This window comes from Rattus norvegicus, chromosome 7, assembly GCF_036323735.1.
Source record: "Rattus norvegicus strain BN/NHsdMcwi chromosome 7, GRCr8, whole genome shotgun sequence".
Taxonomy (NCBI): domain Eukaryota; kingdom Metazoa; phylum Chordata; class Mammalia; order Rodentia; family Muridae; genus Rattus; species Rattus norvegicus.
Window position 1 is genome coordinate 34,395,725 of NC_086025.1, and position 18,146 is coordinate 34,413,870.

An 18,146-nucleotide genomic window follows, 5' to 3' on the forward strand; every position below is an offset into this window, starting at 1 on the left:
ATGCAGCAATACTAAAAATTTTCTTTTTAAAAATAAAACTATATTCATGTATTTTGCCTGCATTTGTCTGTGTACAACCTATGTGTAGGCCTGGTGCTTGTAGAAACTCAAAGTGAAATGTTGGTTCTCTTGAAACTGGAATTGAAGATGTGTTATCCACTATGTGGGTGCTGCAACCTAAACCAGGTTACTGTGTAAGAATAGTAAATTCTTGTAAACACTGGGCTACTTCCCAGAGCTGCTAAAAAGTTTGAAAGTTGTTTCTTAACACACACACACACACACACACACACACACACACACACACCAAAAGTGGATAGAATAATGAGGAAATTAAAAACAATATTTAACCTTGTTAATTAACTAACAAAATGTATTCTGTTCGCCTCCAGTGGAATTTCTAGTATAACCAATCTTTATTATATACAGGTTTCAACGTTATACACAGATTCCGTATTTGTTGTTTTTCTTTTGTTGAAAATAATTTTCATTAAGATTGATTTTTTCACATAATAAATATATCCCAATTGTTAATCCATCTGCATGATAAATCATAATGTTAGAAATGACACCACCAGCATTTCAGTGATCACTCAAATAATTCACAGAATGCTAATGAGTATAATTGTCCAACTTGTACATTCCTAGGAGAGGCCAGTTCAAAAACATATAACTGAAATGATGTCTAGTGACCTAAGCACAAGATGATAGCGATATGTCGGGTGGAGAAAACACTAATGCTAGGTATATTTCCTCGGGCAAGGGTTATCATGCAGCAAGTTCCACATTAATGAGGCAGACATACATCTGAAATAAGATATGTTTGAGCAGACACACATACACCCAGCTTTACATACCCACCAATTGTCAAACATCCTGTGACAAGTGATTGGCAGAAACGACTCAGAGCAGTGGCTCACTATTTCCTCATTCAGCATTTTTGGTTACTTATTGAACATAACTACCATGAATAATGAAAACAACTGTGCATTGTGCAATATGCCAGCTGGTAAAGAAGAGAGCAGGGAAAAATCCCAGAGTAACTAGAAGTAAGATAAATTTGCAAACAGAAGTGTGGTGGTACCCATACCTGTAAATTATATCAATATGCAGAGTAGGGAAGACATCATCTCCAGATCTTGTCTGTTGCCAGCATTGCCAACCACGTCTTAATTTTGGTCACTGTAGTCAATGACATTCAGTAAACGTTATTATGTGCATTAAAATACACTCATCCACTGTGTTGAACCTGCCTTGCATTTTTAAGATTCAGCCAACCTTAATGACTGATGGATGCGGTGGCGATGATGAGCAAAGGCATAAAAGACCATGAGTGAATGATGCAGGCTCATCTGTAAGAGAGCGTCTGCAGTGCAGGCTGGAAAAGTACATGCTTTTAGGCCAAATCCAATCCAGTCAGATGAATGCGATAGTCACTGACGTGCCAATGCGAGCATTGCTCTTAGCTGTGGTAAGTTATGCACAACACAGCCTCTCTTGACAAATTTACAATCTAGGGAATTGCAAGGTTAACACAATCGCTTACTGTGATGTAAATTAACATGAGAGGAACAAAATGAAGAGATTCAAATACAGTGATGGGGGAAATATCGCTGGTGATTGAGATCGTGCTTAATCATATCAATAAAAATGAAAAGATACTGTGATCAGTTTGATGGGACTCAGAATCACCGAGTAACAAAACATTGGGCAAGTCTGTGAGAGTTTCTAGATTGAGTTAACTGAGGTGAGAAGACCCATTCTACATGCAGGAGATGCTAAATATGTTAGCTGACATTCTGGACAGCGTATAAAGGAGAAAGAATGCTGGGCATTCCATTCAGCTCTGGTTCCTGATGTGGATCTGTCGTGAACAGCTGCCTCAAGCCCCACTTGCCACTCATCCCCCACTAAGAGCCTGTTGAGCTGTGAGCTAAAATAAACCTTTCTTCCTTAACTTAATGTATATACACATTCCACGTTGCATGATCGAGACTCACTAGTTTCATCTTCCTCCGTCATATTTCTTCTTTAGTTCATTTTATTAATGTCATACACCCAAACTCCCAGTTTCCATAGGTCTACGTGACTTCAACAGGCATGGCTCATGACTTATCATGAGGAGAGCAGTCATTTCAAGATGTATGAAGATCACTTAGTTTACACTCAGCACCTGTCTCTTTGAATCCCAGATGACCTTCAATTCAATGTTTCCACTTAGACACACTCATGGCTAAAAGGCAATATAACCAAACATTCAGACTTACTCAGTAACTGTTCTCTGTAACAATAAGCACTTATTTCCAGCACGGTTACTCTGCTCAGCTTCTTGAACACTCCTAAGCTCTGCCAATTCCAAGGTAAGAATTCTTAATAACTAACCATTCATTTCATCTTCATAACAAACTTAAAGATGCTCTAGAAAACTAAAGTGCTCTAAATAGCAAAGATTTATGTTTTTATTTATTAGATATATTTCTTTACTTACATTTCAAATGTTATTTCCTTTTCCGGTTTCCTGTTATAAGCTCCCCATCCTCTCCCCCTCCCCGACACGGGTATTCCCCTATATATCTTCCTTATTCCACCCCCATATTCCCCTGCACTGAGGGGTCCAACCTGGGCAGGACCAAGGGCTTCCCCTTCCACGGGTGCCTCAACAAGGCTATTCTCTGCTACATGTTTAGTTAGAGCCCTGGGTCAGTCCATGTATAGTCTTTAGGTAGTGGTTTAGTCCCTGGAGCTCTGGTTGGTTGGCATTGTTGTTCTTGGGGTTGCAAGCTCCTTCAACTCTTTCAGTCCTTCCTCTAATTCCCCCAAAGGGGTCTTGTTCTCAGTTCAGGGGTTTGCTGCTAGCATTGACCTCTATATTGGACATGCTCTGGATGTGTCTCTCAGGAGAGATCTATATCCAGGCCCTTTCAGCATGCATTTTTTAGCTTCATCAATCTTATCTAGTTTTGGTGACTGTCTATATATTGACCACATGTGGGGCAGGCTCTGAATGGCCGTTCCTTCAGTCTCAGCTCTAAACTTTGCTTCCACATCCCCCCCTATGGATATTTTTCCCCTTTTAAGAAGGAGTGGGAGCATCTGCATTTTGGTCATCCTTCTTCTTGAGCTTCCTGTGGATTGAATCTTGGGTAGTTCAGCTTTTGGACTAATATCCACTTATCAATGAGTGCAAACCAAGCGTGTTTTCCTGTAATCAGGTTACCTCACTCAGGATGATATTTTCCAGTTCATTCCATTTGCCTATGAATTTCATGAAGTCATTGTTTTTGATAGCCGAGTAGTATTCCATTGTGTAGATGTACCACATTTTTTTTTAATCCATTCCTCTGTTGAAGGGCATCTGGGTTCTTTCTAGCTTCTGCCTAGTCTTTAAATCTAATGACTGGGAAGTTCAACATCCAAGCACCTGTAGATTTTAGGTCTCGGAAGTACCATTTTCCTGTTGTGAAGAAAGCTATCGTCCTTGGTATGTTGAAACACGATGGGGGAAGGGAAGACAAGATCAATATCCTCATTCTATTGCATTACTCTCTTTTTAAAGATTTAGCTATTTTTTTAAAAAACATATTTTTGAGATTATAATATAGTCTCAATATATCCCCCTTCCATTTTCGTTGCCTGAGCCTTCCAATAAACCCCTCCTTGCTCTTTCTCAAATTTGGAACCTCCTCTTTCATTAATTGGTGTGTGTGTTTAGGACTAGAATATTAAATTCCTAACTACATAAACAGTACTGTATATGTGCCTATGTCTTGTATGACAGTATATATGAAGAGACTCTAGCTGGTCTAGGAATAGTAAACATCATTTGGCAGGCATGCCTCTCTCTCCAATTTCCTCTGTCTTTGTAAAACAAACAGATTACATTCTCAAAGCCAGCCACCAACGTCTACTTCCTTATTTGGTTCTTTTGTCCTCCTGAGGCTGACTACTAAGGTCCAGCTATGAAAGCATTGAAGTCCTGCAAGGAAAAGGCCACCTTTCCTTCTGTATCTAAAATGCCCTGTTAAGATTAAACATCGCATCCTAACGCAAGGATTCCTCTTCAGTTTATAAACTGACAGTTGCCTATGGGCCATGCCTGTCTTCTCTCTATTTAGTGGCAGTCCTTTATCCGTTCTGGGCAATATTTCCTTCCCCTTGTCCTCTGTTCCCTTCTCCTTTCTTTGTCACTTTTCTCTGCCTTTTGTTTCTCTGGGGGCACATAAAAATCTCTTTTGGGCTGAGCATTGGTCTTGTGATCTCTTTTGCCAATACTGGTCTTTTCAACATACAAGCAAATGCAGGTACCTCTTATGATCAGAAAGGGGCACCAGATCTCTTGAGTTATTGTTCTAGGTATTTCCAAGCTGTAAATTCAAGTGCTGGGAAGTGAGCTCAGATCCTTTGGAAGAGCAAAATATACTCATTCTTTTCTGATTCTGAACCTCACTGAGCCATTTCTACAGTATCTCCATAGTCTCTTAGAATACACAAGTCCCATAGTGATGTTTCCAACTTCAAAATCCAATTACATCTTGAAATTCCAGACTTGTAAAGGCCTGGGCATTTAGGATTCCAGCAGATGAATTCTGGGAAGATAAGTATGCAGCCTGTAGCAAAGGCCATAGAAATGAGTACATGGTGAGGGATAAGGCACTGAACACATTCTTGCTTTTCCTTCTTAAGCCCCCATTGCGGGTGTCTGGTTCTTTTGTTTGCTGGTTTCAGTAATAACCTAGTAATTTTTCTATACTTGTTATCCAGCTGCTTCTGGAGGGCCACTGGAAGTTCCTATATTAGCAGGCAGGCTGATCCTTACACCTGACATCTATATCTGTTACAGAGTGGAGACATTTCGTCATCTGAAATAAAGGATGGTGTGCCACGGTATAAAATAAAGAAAAAATTAGTTTGGAAAAAGGCCCACTGGAAGATTTTTAACACAGAGTTTCATTATAAGTTCCATTGGTCAGGTCTGGAGGGAAAGCCATTCAGAAAAATAAGATCAAATAAAAAATAAAAAACTTTAGAACCTTCAGCTTAGGAAGGAAGGCTAAGATATATCTGTAGGTATCAGTACAAAAAAAGAAAAAAAAAAAGAAGAATGGAACATGAACTAGGCCTGCCTTGATGGACTTGGTAAGAATATTAATATTACATAATGTAGTTTTTTTTAATGTTAACTCATTTGGTAGTTGACTTTGGGATTTTGAGATATATATACATATGTATACATATGTATATATATATTGACCATATAGTATAGTCTATATACATAGGACAAACACACAAATATACAGTTTACATATATATATATAGTATGACCATATAGTATAGTCTATATACATAGGACATACACAAATACACAGTTTCTATATATATATATATGTATATATATGTGTGTGTGTGTGTGTGTGTGTGTGTGTAGTATGATCATATAGTATAGTCTATATATATATATAGGACATACACAAATACACAGTTTCTATATATATATATATGTGTGTGTGTGTGTGTAGTATGACTATATAGTATAGCCTATATATATAGGACATACACAAATACACAGTTTATATATATAGTATGACCATATAGTATAGTCTATATACATCGGACATACACAAATACAGTTTATGTATATATTTATATATATATATGTAGTATGACCATATAGTATAGTCTATATACATAGGACATACACAAATACAGTTTATGTATATATTTTATATATATATATATATGTGTGTGTAGTATGACCATATAGTATAGTCTATATACATAGGACATACACAAATACACAGATACACAGACACACACACACACACACACACACACGCACGCACACAGACACATATACACACACACACTTATCCTTTGTATCTTGCTCTTACTGCCTGTGGCCTTATTATGTCTGCTAGACTAACAGTCAACCACTGAGCCACATCGTCAGTTTTGTAAGAATCTTAAAACTCAAACCTAGAAAAGAGAAAAATAGAGTTAAGACCATGGGAAGCGAGCCAAGGAAAATAAGTTTTATTACAGAAAGTCATTCCAGAGAGAAAAACTATATTATTCAACACAGCCTGAGCAGGAGATAAGAAATAGAATCATGTTGATGCCGAATAGTCTTTTGGGAGCACAACCTACGGCTGACCCAGTTCCAGGTGAGGGAGGTTAACTAGATCCGGAGAGGGAATAGAAATAGTCCCGTGACGGGAGCGAAAGGGAGAGATAATAAGATGAAGTCGAGACTATGGAACAAGGCCACACCTTGGCACACATACATACACTTCTTCTGTTCCCCATGTCTTTCAACTTCCCTCAGAGATACTAGAGAAATGGCCTTGTGGAGCAAAGGCTTAAGAGTACCTTGTAGAAAGAGGTTTTCACTTCAAAACCAAGACAGCTTCTTGAAGTACTTTACAGGCTCAAGAGCTGACTCTTGATCTGATTCGAGGTCCTTATGCACTCCCTGCTGTTCTGTAAGGAAGACAACGGAGACTCACAAAATGCAGTCTTGAGTCATTTTACTAACTTAGGAGTAAATGTAGAACTCACTTTAGACTCTTTGAGAAGTATTCTCCAGAGCAGAGACGTAAGAATTCCCCATGAGGTCTTTTTGTTTGCCTTTTATTCCTGTACTATTTGCTTGGATTAGAATAGCAAAATAACTTGGAGAGTGATTGATTCTGATGGAACCAACAGTCTAAAAGGATGTCAATAAAGCAGTAGTATTTCTTTTCTGACATCAGAGGCCTAGTATCTAATAGCACTCAGCTTTTTACTTATATATCCCAAATGTTTAAGAAAAGTAAGAGCCATTTCACGTAGGTTATAACCCATACCTCTGTTTTCATGTATGTGCCTCAGTCTCCTTTTATACCTTTGTTCTAACATGAGCTGTAGGGCACTCTCACATGGGTTACCACCTCTCTGCCTTCAATTTCTTCCTTCTTGTTTTTCCAAAAATAATGTAATAAAAATAAAATAATTATCCCGCTTGATATTGCTGCTCTACAAACATTGTTCTGCTTTTCTTCCAAAGCTGTTAGACCAAGCATCTGAAGTCATCAGAGCAGCTTAGGAGAACAAGTCTATTACTCGGGCCACAATGTTTACATTGTGGCATCCTAAGTGATGTCTCTTTACTAGCCGCATTTTGAAACGATTTATAAAACTGAAAATTAAAGGAGATAATCCTTTTTATCTTACAAAATGAATAATCATTTAGTATTATGAACTTGAATCATACAGACATTTTGTCATTTTATTCTGATTTTCTAACTAAACTTAAGTCATACTATATGGATCAAAACTCTCTAGGAAGTTGAACACAATTCTGAAGGTATGTGCAGTGTAGTGCCACTGTACCAGCATCATCATGTTCTATATGTGTAGCCTTTGAGAATACTCAGTAATGTGTGCTCTAAGCTTAATTCTGAGTTCAGTTTACTGGGTAGAATAAACACCAAAAATGTTTCCAAACATGTATTCATTACATATTAAGTGGCAAATATGACCCTTAACCTATGTTGGATACCCAGGGTTCCAAGAATTCTTGTATTTTGTTCACAATATACAGAAGATTCACCTCCTGTTATCTAGATTATTTATTCATTTATTCATTCGTTTGTTGCTTTAAAGTGTGCCTTATCCCAACACACAGGATTTTATACCTCTGCCCACCTCCTATTTAACCTCTTCTTTGCTTCATTTACATGCTACAGTATTACATACTTACAGCAAAGACACTGGCTGACTGTATCTCACTTGAAATATAAACTCCTCCCTCCCCCTTTCAGGAAAGCTCCTAAAGGAAATGTGTTCATCTCAGCCCAATCCCTATGGCTAAAATTAGAGTTAGTAAGTTCCTACCCATGATGAATATTTATTAGCAGTGATCACTGTTACTAAATCTACTTCGAGGGCATGATTAGAGCATACTGGAATTTCAAGAACAGCTATCTCTGACATAGGATCTCAATTGTGATAAGTGGGATTGGAGGCATAGAGAAGCTGAAAATCATTCATTGGATCTTTAAACTTTCTTCCTTCCTTTCTTTCTTTCTTTCTTTCTTTCTTTCTTTCTTTCTTTCTTCCTTCCTTCCTTCCTTCCTTCCTTTCTTTCTTTCTTTCTTTCTTTCTTTCTTTCTTTCTTTCTTTCTTTCTTTCTTTCTTTCTTTTACTTATTCACTTTATATCCCACTGTCTGCCTCCTTCTGGTCACTGCCTTTCACAATCCTTCCCTCATCCCAACCCCCCCTTGTCCTCTAAGCAACCCTCCACCCATGCACATCAAGTATCTGTGAGACTAGGTGCATACTCTCCCACTGAGGCCAGACAAAGCAGCCCAACTTGGAGGAACATATCCTACTTATAGGCAATAACTTTGGGGATAGCCCTATTGCCCACCACTGTCGTTGACGACCAAGATGCATATCTGTTACATATGTGCAGGGAAGCCTAGGTTCTGCACCTGTAAGTTGGTGGTTGATGGTTCAGTCTGAGATCCCCAAGGATCCAGGTAATTTGGCTCTGTTGGACTTCCCATGGAGCTCCTATCCCCTGCATGAGCATGATCTTTTCTTCTATACTTCCCTGATATCCTTGTTGGTTTGAATATGTTTGCCTCAGGAAGTGGCATTGTTAGGAGGTGCAACCTTTTTGGAGTAGGTATGGCCTTGTTGTTGTCCCTCATTGTGGACATGGGGTTTAAGACCCTCCTCCTAGCTGCCCGGAAGTCAGTGTTCTCCTAGCAGCCTTCGGATGAAGATGTAGAACTCTCAGCTCCTCCTGCACCATGCCTGCCTGGATGCTGCCATGCATTGATGATAACGGACTGAACCTCTGAACCTGTAAGCCAGTTCAATTACATTTCCTTATAAGAGTTACCTTGGTCGTGGTGTTGTTCTGAGCAGTAAAACCCTAACTAAGACAATCTCATGCTCCATTCAGTGTTTGACTCTGGGTGTCTGCATCTGTTTTAGTTAACTGGTGAATGGACTCTCTCAGAGAACAGCCATGCTAGACTCCTGTCTGCAAGTAAAACGGAGTATCATTAATAGTGTCAGGGATTGGTGTTTGCCCATGGGATGGGTCTCAAATTGGGCTGGTTATTGGTTGGACATTCCCACAGTCTCTGCTCCATCCCGTCCTTGCTTTTCTTGTAGACAGGATACATTTTGGATTGAAAGTTTTGTGGGTGTCTTGGTGTCCCTATTATACTATTGGGGTTCCTGCCTGGCTACATGAGATAGACTCTTCAGTGTTCATATCCCCAGTGCTATGAGTCATAGCTACAGACACTCCCATTGATTTTTCAGTGCCTCCCTCATGGCTATTTAGCTATCTTTCCTATCCCTCCCCACATCTCATGGTGACCCCTCCCAAATTCTCTTTCCCATTTCCTCTCTCACTTCATTCCTTCCCTTCATCTGTTTCTTATGACGATTTTATTCCCCCTTCTAAGTGAGATTCAAGCTTCTTCTCTTGGGCTTTCCTTCTTCTTTAGTTTCTTCAGGTCTGTGGGGTGTAACATGAGTCTTACAAGTGTATACAATGCATGTCCTTTTGTGACTGGCTGATAGTCCCAAGATCCATCTATTTGCTTGCAAAATCCATATCTTTGTTTTTTAGTATATGAATAATATTCCATTGTGTACTCAAATTTATGTGACACAACACAAACAGTACTAAGAGGAAAGTTCATAGCATCAAGTGTTCCCATTAAGAATTTAGAAAGTTCTCATAGTGACAATTTAAAAGTACAACTGAAAATTCTAGAAAAAAAGGAGGAGGAGGAGGAGGAGGAGGAGGAGGAGGAGGAGGAAGAGGAGGAAAGAAGAAGAGTCAAAGGAGGCGGCGGCACACCAAAGAGGATTAGAGGGGAGGAAATAATTTAAATTAGGGCTGAAATCAGTTACAAAATAGAAAACAAAACACACAATCAAGGAAACCAAGAGCTAATTCTTTGAGGAAATCAACAAGATAGACAAACCCTTAGCCAAACTAACCAAAAGACAGACAGACAAAAATCATAAATGAAAAGGGAGGCATAGCAATAGACACTGAGGAAATTCAAAGAATCATAAGGTCTTACTTCAAAAGCCTGTATTCCACAAAATTGGAAAGTCTTGAGCTTTGCTTTTTAGGGAATGTTAATTAATCCCCAATTATAAGTATAAGTGTAAAGAAAACTCTAGTCTTACTCCTTCAGCTTTTGGTTAACTAAACTTCCCCAAGCTCTGTAATCTGGTTCTAGCAATTCTTGTTGCTTCTAGCCTGTAGCAGTATTTTAAAAATCTTAGTTTGTTGCTCAGTTTTTGAAAGGACAGAGGGAAACTTTTTAATATGTTTTGTGATCTCTTTCATCTTTAACTATTTTGAAAATGCAGCTAAATATAAATAGTTATACATTCCATCAATGATTCTATCAAAGTAGCCTTTGAATAGATTTTAAAAAAGGACAATATATGTTTCAGCTTTTAAACATTTTGTGTCTATACTATACTGGTTCCTAAATTATCTTTGTCCAGGAATACTGCCATTTGGAGTAAAAATTGAGAATGTAATAATCTGGAATGTTAAAAATGTCTGTCCCATAATTTATTTCATTTTCCAATGAATGTTTATCAACATCATATCTTCATTATTAAAGTGTTCAAAACTCTTAAGCCCATCATGAATAAAGGGACCTGGATTTCAGAATGCATTTTCTGAGACTAAGCCATAAATATTACCTATGACCTTAAAAGTTGAAATTCTAGATGTCTGTTACAGGCCAACTGAGTCAAGACTCTGGAGACAAGGTTCAGCCATCTGTATTATAATGATCCTCTCCTTGGATGCACTGTCAATTCATGCTGACCTTAAGAGCCATTGACATTAAAACTCTCTTTCCATCCAGATCTTCTTAACATAGCCAGGGGAATAATGAATACCAATCCTCACTAATTACTATCCAGACAGAAATTTAAGTCAGTGATTTAGCATAATCAACCCCGTGTGGCATTCTTTCCAAATATAGAATATATTCTTGACTTCCCAACTCAGAGTTGAAGAAGTATTTCTTGACTTTCCTATTTTATGCTTGCTAATGACATTCTAATTTGACATGGATACCATTTTTCCCCACGTTTTGAACATGGTACAATATGTGTATCCCTTTGCAAAATGTTGTATTTTCCTCCAATGGCTAATTTGTAAACTCAATGAGAGTTTGATTTTTTCATTGACTGAAATTCAATTCTCTCCCAACTGCTCACACAAAAGAGAAAACCCTAAAATACTAAACCAGGTCATTGAGAAAGTTATTTTTAGTAAGTAGTAGTCAGTGTTCAGCAATGCCTTACAGAGATACTAGACATTATCACTTTTCTTCTGACAGAAATTCACAGCATATTATTCACAAATGTTATATGCTTGACCTAGAAATTGCAAAAATGGAGGTAGTCTGGGTTTTGGTACCATTTAGTTGGATTATGACTCACAAAAAATAAAATATACTCTTCTATCAATGCAGTATATTCTGCTCAAAATCAGTATGCCACCACAACCCCCTTCCCGCCTCCCACCCTGACATTTTCCTACACTGGGGGGGTCTAGCCTTGGCAAGACCAAGGGCTTATCCTTCCATTGGCACCCAAGAAGAAGTCCATTCTCTGTTAGGTATGCAGCTGGAGCCATGTGTCTTTCCATATGTACTCTTTGGATGGTGGTTTAGTCCCTGGGAGTTCTGGTTGGTTCGTATTGTTGTTCTTATGGAGTTTAAATCCCCTTCACTTCCCCCAATTCTCTAACTCCCCCATTGGGGAACCCCATTCTCAGTTCAATGGTTGGTTTGTGAGCATTTGCCTCTGTATTTGTCATGTTCTGGCAGAGCCTCTCAGGAAAGAACTGTATCAGGCTCTTCTTGGGCATCAGCAATGCTGTCTGGGTTGGGTGACTGTATGTATGTATATGGGCTAGATCCCCAGGTGGGGTAGGCTCTGAATGGCCATTCCTTCAGGCTCTCCTCCAAACTTTGCCTAAACCAACTTTATTCCTTTGTGATTTTCAAATCACACAAAGAACTGGTTTTTTTCTAGGGACCCCACATCATATTTGTCTCAGATCCAGAGTGGGCAGCAACATCTAAATAAGATATACAAAACTCAAGCAAGGTGAAACCAGGTATTTTCACAAAGAAACACAACAGTGGATGGTCATCCCAGATGCCTAGTTATCAACATGAGAGCAAACATGAACAACCAAGACGATTTGTATATTTCAGAAGCCAGCAACTTTATTGGAATAGACTCTGAAAAAAAAAATCTCAGAGAGCAAAGCCCGTGGGAGAGAGACCTCACCGCCTGGTCAGGTGGGCACTCCTGAGGCTGCAGAGCGGAGGAGACCACCAACACTGCCCACCCCTGCCCACAGAGGAAACTGCATAAGGCCTCTGGGTTCCGTAGGGGAGGGCCCAGGAGTGGCAGGACCCCTGTGCCTGAGACACCTCCGGAACCTGAAGGAAACAGACTGGATAAACAGTTCTCTGCACCCAAATCCCGTGGGAGGGAGAGCTAAACCTTCAGAGAGGCAGACACGCCTGGGAAACCAGAAGAGACTGCACTCTGCGCACATCCAGACGCCAGAGGAAAACACCAAACGCCATCTGGAACCCTGGTGCACGGAGGCTCCCGGAAAGAGCGGCGCAGATCTTCCCGGTTGCTGCCGCCGCGGAGAGGACTTAGGCAGTACCCCACGAGCAAACTTGAACCTCCGGACCACAGTTAGGACCAACTTTTCTGCTGCAAGTGACCTGCCTGGTGAACTCCAGACACAGGCCCACAGGAACAGCTGAAGACCTGTAGATAGGAAAAACTACATGCCCGAAAGCAGAGCACTCTGTCCCCATAACTGGCTGAAAGAAAACAGGAAAACAGGTCTACAGCACTTCTGACACACAGGCTTATAGGACAGTCTAGCCACTGTCAGAAATAGCAGAACAAAGTAACACTAGAGATAATCTGATGGCGAGAGGCAAGCGCAGGAACCCAAGCAACAGAAACCAAGACTACATGGCACCATCGGAGCCCAATTCTCCCACCAAAACAAACATGGAATATCCAAACACACCAGAAAAGCAAGATCTAGTTTCAAAATCATATTTGATCATGATGCTGGAGGACTTCAAGAAAGACGTGAAGAACTCCCTTAGAGAACAAGTAGAAGCCTACAGAGAGGAATCGCAAAAATGCCTGAAAGAATTCCAGGAAAACATAAATAAACAAGTAGAAACCCATAGAGAGGAGACACAAAAATCCCTGAAAGAATTCCAGGAAAACACAATCAAACAGTTGAAGGAATTAAAAATGGAAATAGAAGCAATCAAGAAAGAACACATGGAAACAACCCTGGATATAGAAAATCAAAAGAAGAGACAAGGAGCTGTAGATACAAGCTTCACCAACAGAATACAAGAGATGGAAGAGAGAATCTCCGGAGCAGAAGATTCCATAGAAATCATTGACTCAACTGTCAAAGATAATGTAAAGCAGAAAAAGCTACTGGTCCAAAACATACAGGAAATCCAGGACTCAATGAGAAGATCAAACCTAAGGATAATAGGTATAGAAGAGAGTGAAGACTCCCAGCTCAAAGGACCAGTAAATATCTTCAACAAAATCATAGAAGAAAACTTCCCTAACCTAAAAAAAGAGTTACCCATAGGCATACAAGAAGCCTACAGAACTCCAAATAGATTGGACCAGAAAAGAAACACTTCCCGTCACATAATAGTCAAAACACCAAACGCACAAAATAAGAAAGAATATTAAAAGCAGTAAGGGAAAAAGGTCAAGTAACATATAAAGGCAGACCTATCAGAATCACACCAGACTTTTCGCCAGAAATTATGAAGGCCAGAAGATCCTGGACAGATGTCATACAGACCCTAAGAGAACACAAATGCTAGCCCAGGTTACTGTATCCTGCAAAACTCTCAATTAACATAGATGGAGAAACCAAGATATTCCATGACAAAACCAAATTTACACAATATCTTTCTACAAATCCAGCACTACAAAGGATAATAAAGGGTAAAGCCCAACATAAGGAGGCAAGCTATACCCTAGAAGAAGCAAGAAACTAATCGTCTTGGCAACAAAACAAAGAGAAGAAAAGCACACAAACATAACCTCACATCCAAATATGAATATAACAGGAAGCAATAATCACTATTCCTTAATACCTCTCAACATCAATGGCCTGAACTCCCCAATAAAAAGACATAGATTAACAAACTGGATAAGCAACGAGGACCCTGCATTCTGCTGCCTTCAGGAAACACACCTCAGAGACAAAGACAGACACTACCTCAGAGTGAAAGGCTAGAAAACAACTTTCCAAGCAAATGGTCAGAAGAAGCAAGCTGGAGTAGCCATTCTAATATCAAATAAAATCAATTTTCAATTAAAAGTCATCAAAAAAGATAAGGAAGGACACTTCATATTCATCAAAGGAAAAATCCACCAAGATGAACTCTCAATCCTAAATATCTATGCCCCAAATACAAGGGCACCTACATACGTAAAAGAAACCTTACTAAAGCTCAAAACACACATTGCACCTCACACAATAATAGTGGGAGATTTCAACACCCCACTCTCATCAATGGACAGATCATGGAAACAGAAATTAAACAGAGACGTAGACTAAGAGAAGTCATGAGCCAAATGGACTTAACAGATATTTATAGAACATTCTATCTTAAAGCAAAAGGATATACCTTCTTCTCAGCTCCTCATGGTACTTTCTCCAAAATTGACCATATAGTTGGTCAAAAAACGGGCCTCAACAGGTACAGAAAGATAGAAATAATCCCATGCGTGCTATCAGACCACCACGGCCTAAAACTGGTCTTCAATAACAATAAGGGAAGAATGCCCACATATACGTGGAAATTGAACAATGCTCTACTCAATGATAACCTAGTCAAGGAAGAAATAAAGAAAGAAATTAAAAACTTTTTAGAATTTAATGAAAATGAAGGTACAACCTACCCAAACTTATGGGATACAATGAAAGCTGTGCTAAGAGGAAAACTCATAGCGCTGTGTGCCTGCAGAAAGAAACAGGAAAGAGCATATGTCAGCAGCTTGACAGCACACCTAAAAGCTCTAGAGCAAAAAGAAGCAAATACACCCAGGAGGAGTAGAAGGCAGGAAATAATCAAACTCAGAGCTGAAATCAACCAAGTAGAAACAAAAAGAACCATAGAAAGAATCAACAGAACCAAAAGTTCATTCTTTGAGAAAATCAACAAGATAGATAAACCCTTAGCCAGACTAACGAGAGGACCCAGAGAGTGTGTCCAAATTAACAAAATCAGAAATGAAAAGTTAGACATAACTACAGATTCAGAGGAAATTCAAAAAATCATCAGATCTTACTATAAAAGCCTATATTCAACAAAACTTGAAAATCTACAGGAAATGGACAATTTCCTAGACAAATACCAGGTACCGAAGTTAAATCAGGAACAGATAAACCAGTTAAACAACCCCATAACTCCTAAGGAAATAGAAGCAGTCATTAAAGGTCTCCCAACCAAAAAGAGCCCAGGTCCAGACGGGTTTAGTGCAGAATTCTATCAAACCTTCATAGAAGACCTCATACCAATATTATCCAAACTATTCCACAAAATAAAAGCCTCACCAATGGAGGAAAAGACATCATAAATAGAAAGACAAAGAAAGTCACTGTAGAATTAGGAGAATTGAATGGTACCTGGCATGTTCTCTTATTACTTTGGATTAAAGCTAGATATCGACAAGATCAGAAATTGTATAAAACATACAAATGTGAAAGCCTATAACATACCCCAACCTATGGGACTCAAGGCAGTAATAAGAGGCAAGGTCATAACCCTACGTACGCACTTGTATCAAAAACTAGCAGATTCCTTATTGATAACATTGCACTTGAAAGCTTTATATGCACAAGAAGAAATAATACCCAAAAGAAGATGAAAAATACATAATTAAATTCCACTAAATGAATGAAATATAAACAGACAAGAGAATCATAAAATGAGGAGTTGTTTCATTGAAAGGAATTCAATGAAATTGATAAGCCTTTAGCAAAAAAAAAATGAAAAACAAAAAACCCAGAAAGGATCCAAATTAATAAAGTCAGTACTCAAAGGAGGGACATTAAAAGAGACACTAAGGAAATTCAGAGAATATTAAGAACATATTTTAAAAATTATATGTTCCACAAAACTAAAAAAACTCTAGAAAAATAAATGGATTTATTGATAAACATGACCTACATTATTAAAATCAAGTTGAAGTAAACATTTTAAACAGCCCCATAACTCCTATTGATATAGAAACAGTAATTAAAATTCTGCCAACCAATAAAAACCGAAGCGAGATAGACTCAATACAGACTAGTATCATTGAAAGAACAACATCAATACTCCTTAAATTATTCCAGGGAATGGAAATGAGAACATCTTCTATGTCTTTAATGAAGCAAATATGACCTTGACACTAAAGCCATACAAAGATCCAACAAAACAAGAAAATTATAGAACAATTATAGAACATATAACATAGAAAATTATAGAACAACCTTCTGAGTACGGATGGGAAAATTCTCAAATATTCACAAACCACATTCGAAAAATTATCCACTATGATCAGACTGGTTTCATGCCAGAGATAAGAGAATGGTTCAACATAGATAAATCAGCAAATCTAGCCTAACACATAAACAGGCTGAAAAGCAGAAACCACATGATTTTGTCATTAGGGAAAAAAAAAACCCTTAACAAAATCCAATACCTCTTCAGGTTAATATTTTGGTAAGACTAGGTATAGAAGGGACATATCTGAACATAATGAAGGCTATTGTAGCAAACTTATAGCAATATAATTTTTAATAGACATAAATACAGCACACTTCCAGTAGAATATAACAGGTATGTCCATTTTCTCATACTTATTAAATAGAGTAATTGACATATTTGCAATAGTAATAAGACAACTATAGGAGAACAAAACAATACAAATAGGAAAAGAAGAAGTAATATCTTTATTTGCAGATATTATTTTGTTCACACAAGACCCATCAGGAAATTACAGTTGATAATAATTACTTCAAGCAAAGTAGAAGGATACAAAATTAATACACCAAATTTTTCTATTACAAGAGTTGTATATGCAAATGACAATCATATTGAGAAAGAAATTAAGAAAATGTTACCTTTCAGAGTAGCCTCAAAAGTATATATTGATATAAATCTATCCAAGCAAGTCATAGATTGTATAATGACAACTTTAAAGAATTGAAGAAACTGAAGATATCAGAAGAGGGAAGGACCTACCAAGGGCATAAGTTGATAGGATTAATAATGCAACATTGAGCATCATACAAAAACAATCTATATAGTCAATGAGATTCTGAGGAAACTCCAGAAAAATGAACAGAAATTGATTTTAAAAATCTTTTTTTATGTTCATAGCACCTTTATTTGTAATAGCCAGAAACTGGAAACAACCCAGATGTCCCTCAAATGAACAATGGATAAAGAAAATGTGGTACACTTACACAGTGAAATACTGCTCAGCTATTAAAAACAAAAACATCCTAAAATTTGCAGGCTAGATTTTAAAAATCTTAAATATTATATAGATGCACTAAAATTCCAGGTATCTGAAGTCACAATGTGGGAAATTAGAAAGATGAAGTAAAGATTTAATAATTTAACTAATTAAAAGTGGGTGGTAAGCATGGACAGTCCCATGGCTCCAGCTGCATATGTAGCAGAGGATGGCCTTGTTGGGCACCAGAGGGAGGAGAAGCCCTTGATCCTGTGAAGTTTGGACCCCCCCCACCCCAGTGTATGGGAATTTCAGGGTGGGGAGGAGAGAAGGGGTGGGTGGTTGGATGGGGGAAAGGGGATAACATTTGAAATGTAAATAAAAAAATATTAAAAAAAAAGAACCCTGTGAGTGGTAAGAATTTGGGGTAAGTTAGAGCATCCACTTAGGAGCTAAGCCAGTTCCTAAGAGAGCTCTAACAGCAATTTTGTAAGTACGATCTACCCCATAGAAAGAGTGCTTTGGGGTGAAAGGTATGAAAGGTACTGAATTTGTGTTACA

At 38.3% G+C, this 18,146-nt stretch overlaps 1 protein-coding gene across 1 annotated transcript in view; it reads left to right on the plus strand.

The window, feature by feature from the left end:
* Ccer1 (coiled-coil glutamate-rich protein 1) overlaps nucleotides 1–17,914 on the plus strand; it is a 41,904-nt gene extending 23,990 nt beyond the window's left edge. Inside the window, exon 2 of the mRNA XM_063264099.1 lies at nucleotides 12,084–17,914. Coding sequence (XP_063120169.1) covers nucleotides 14,661–15,716 — 1,056 coding nt within the window. The 5' untranslated portion in view covers nucleotides 12,084–14,660 and the 3' untranslated portion in view covers nucleotides 15,717–17,914. The remainder of the gene's footprint in view (nucleotides 1–12,083) is intronic.
* The last annotated feature ends 232 nt before the right edge of the window (nucleotides 17,915–18,146 follow it).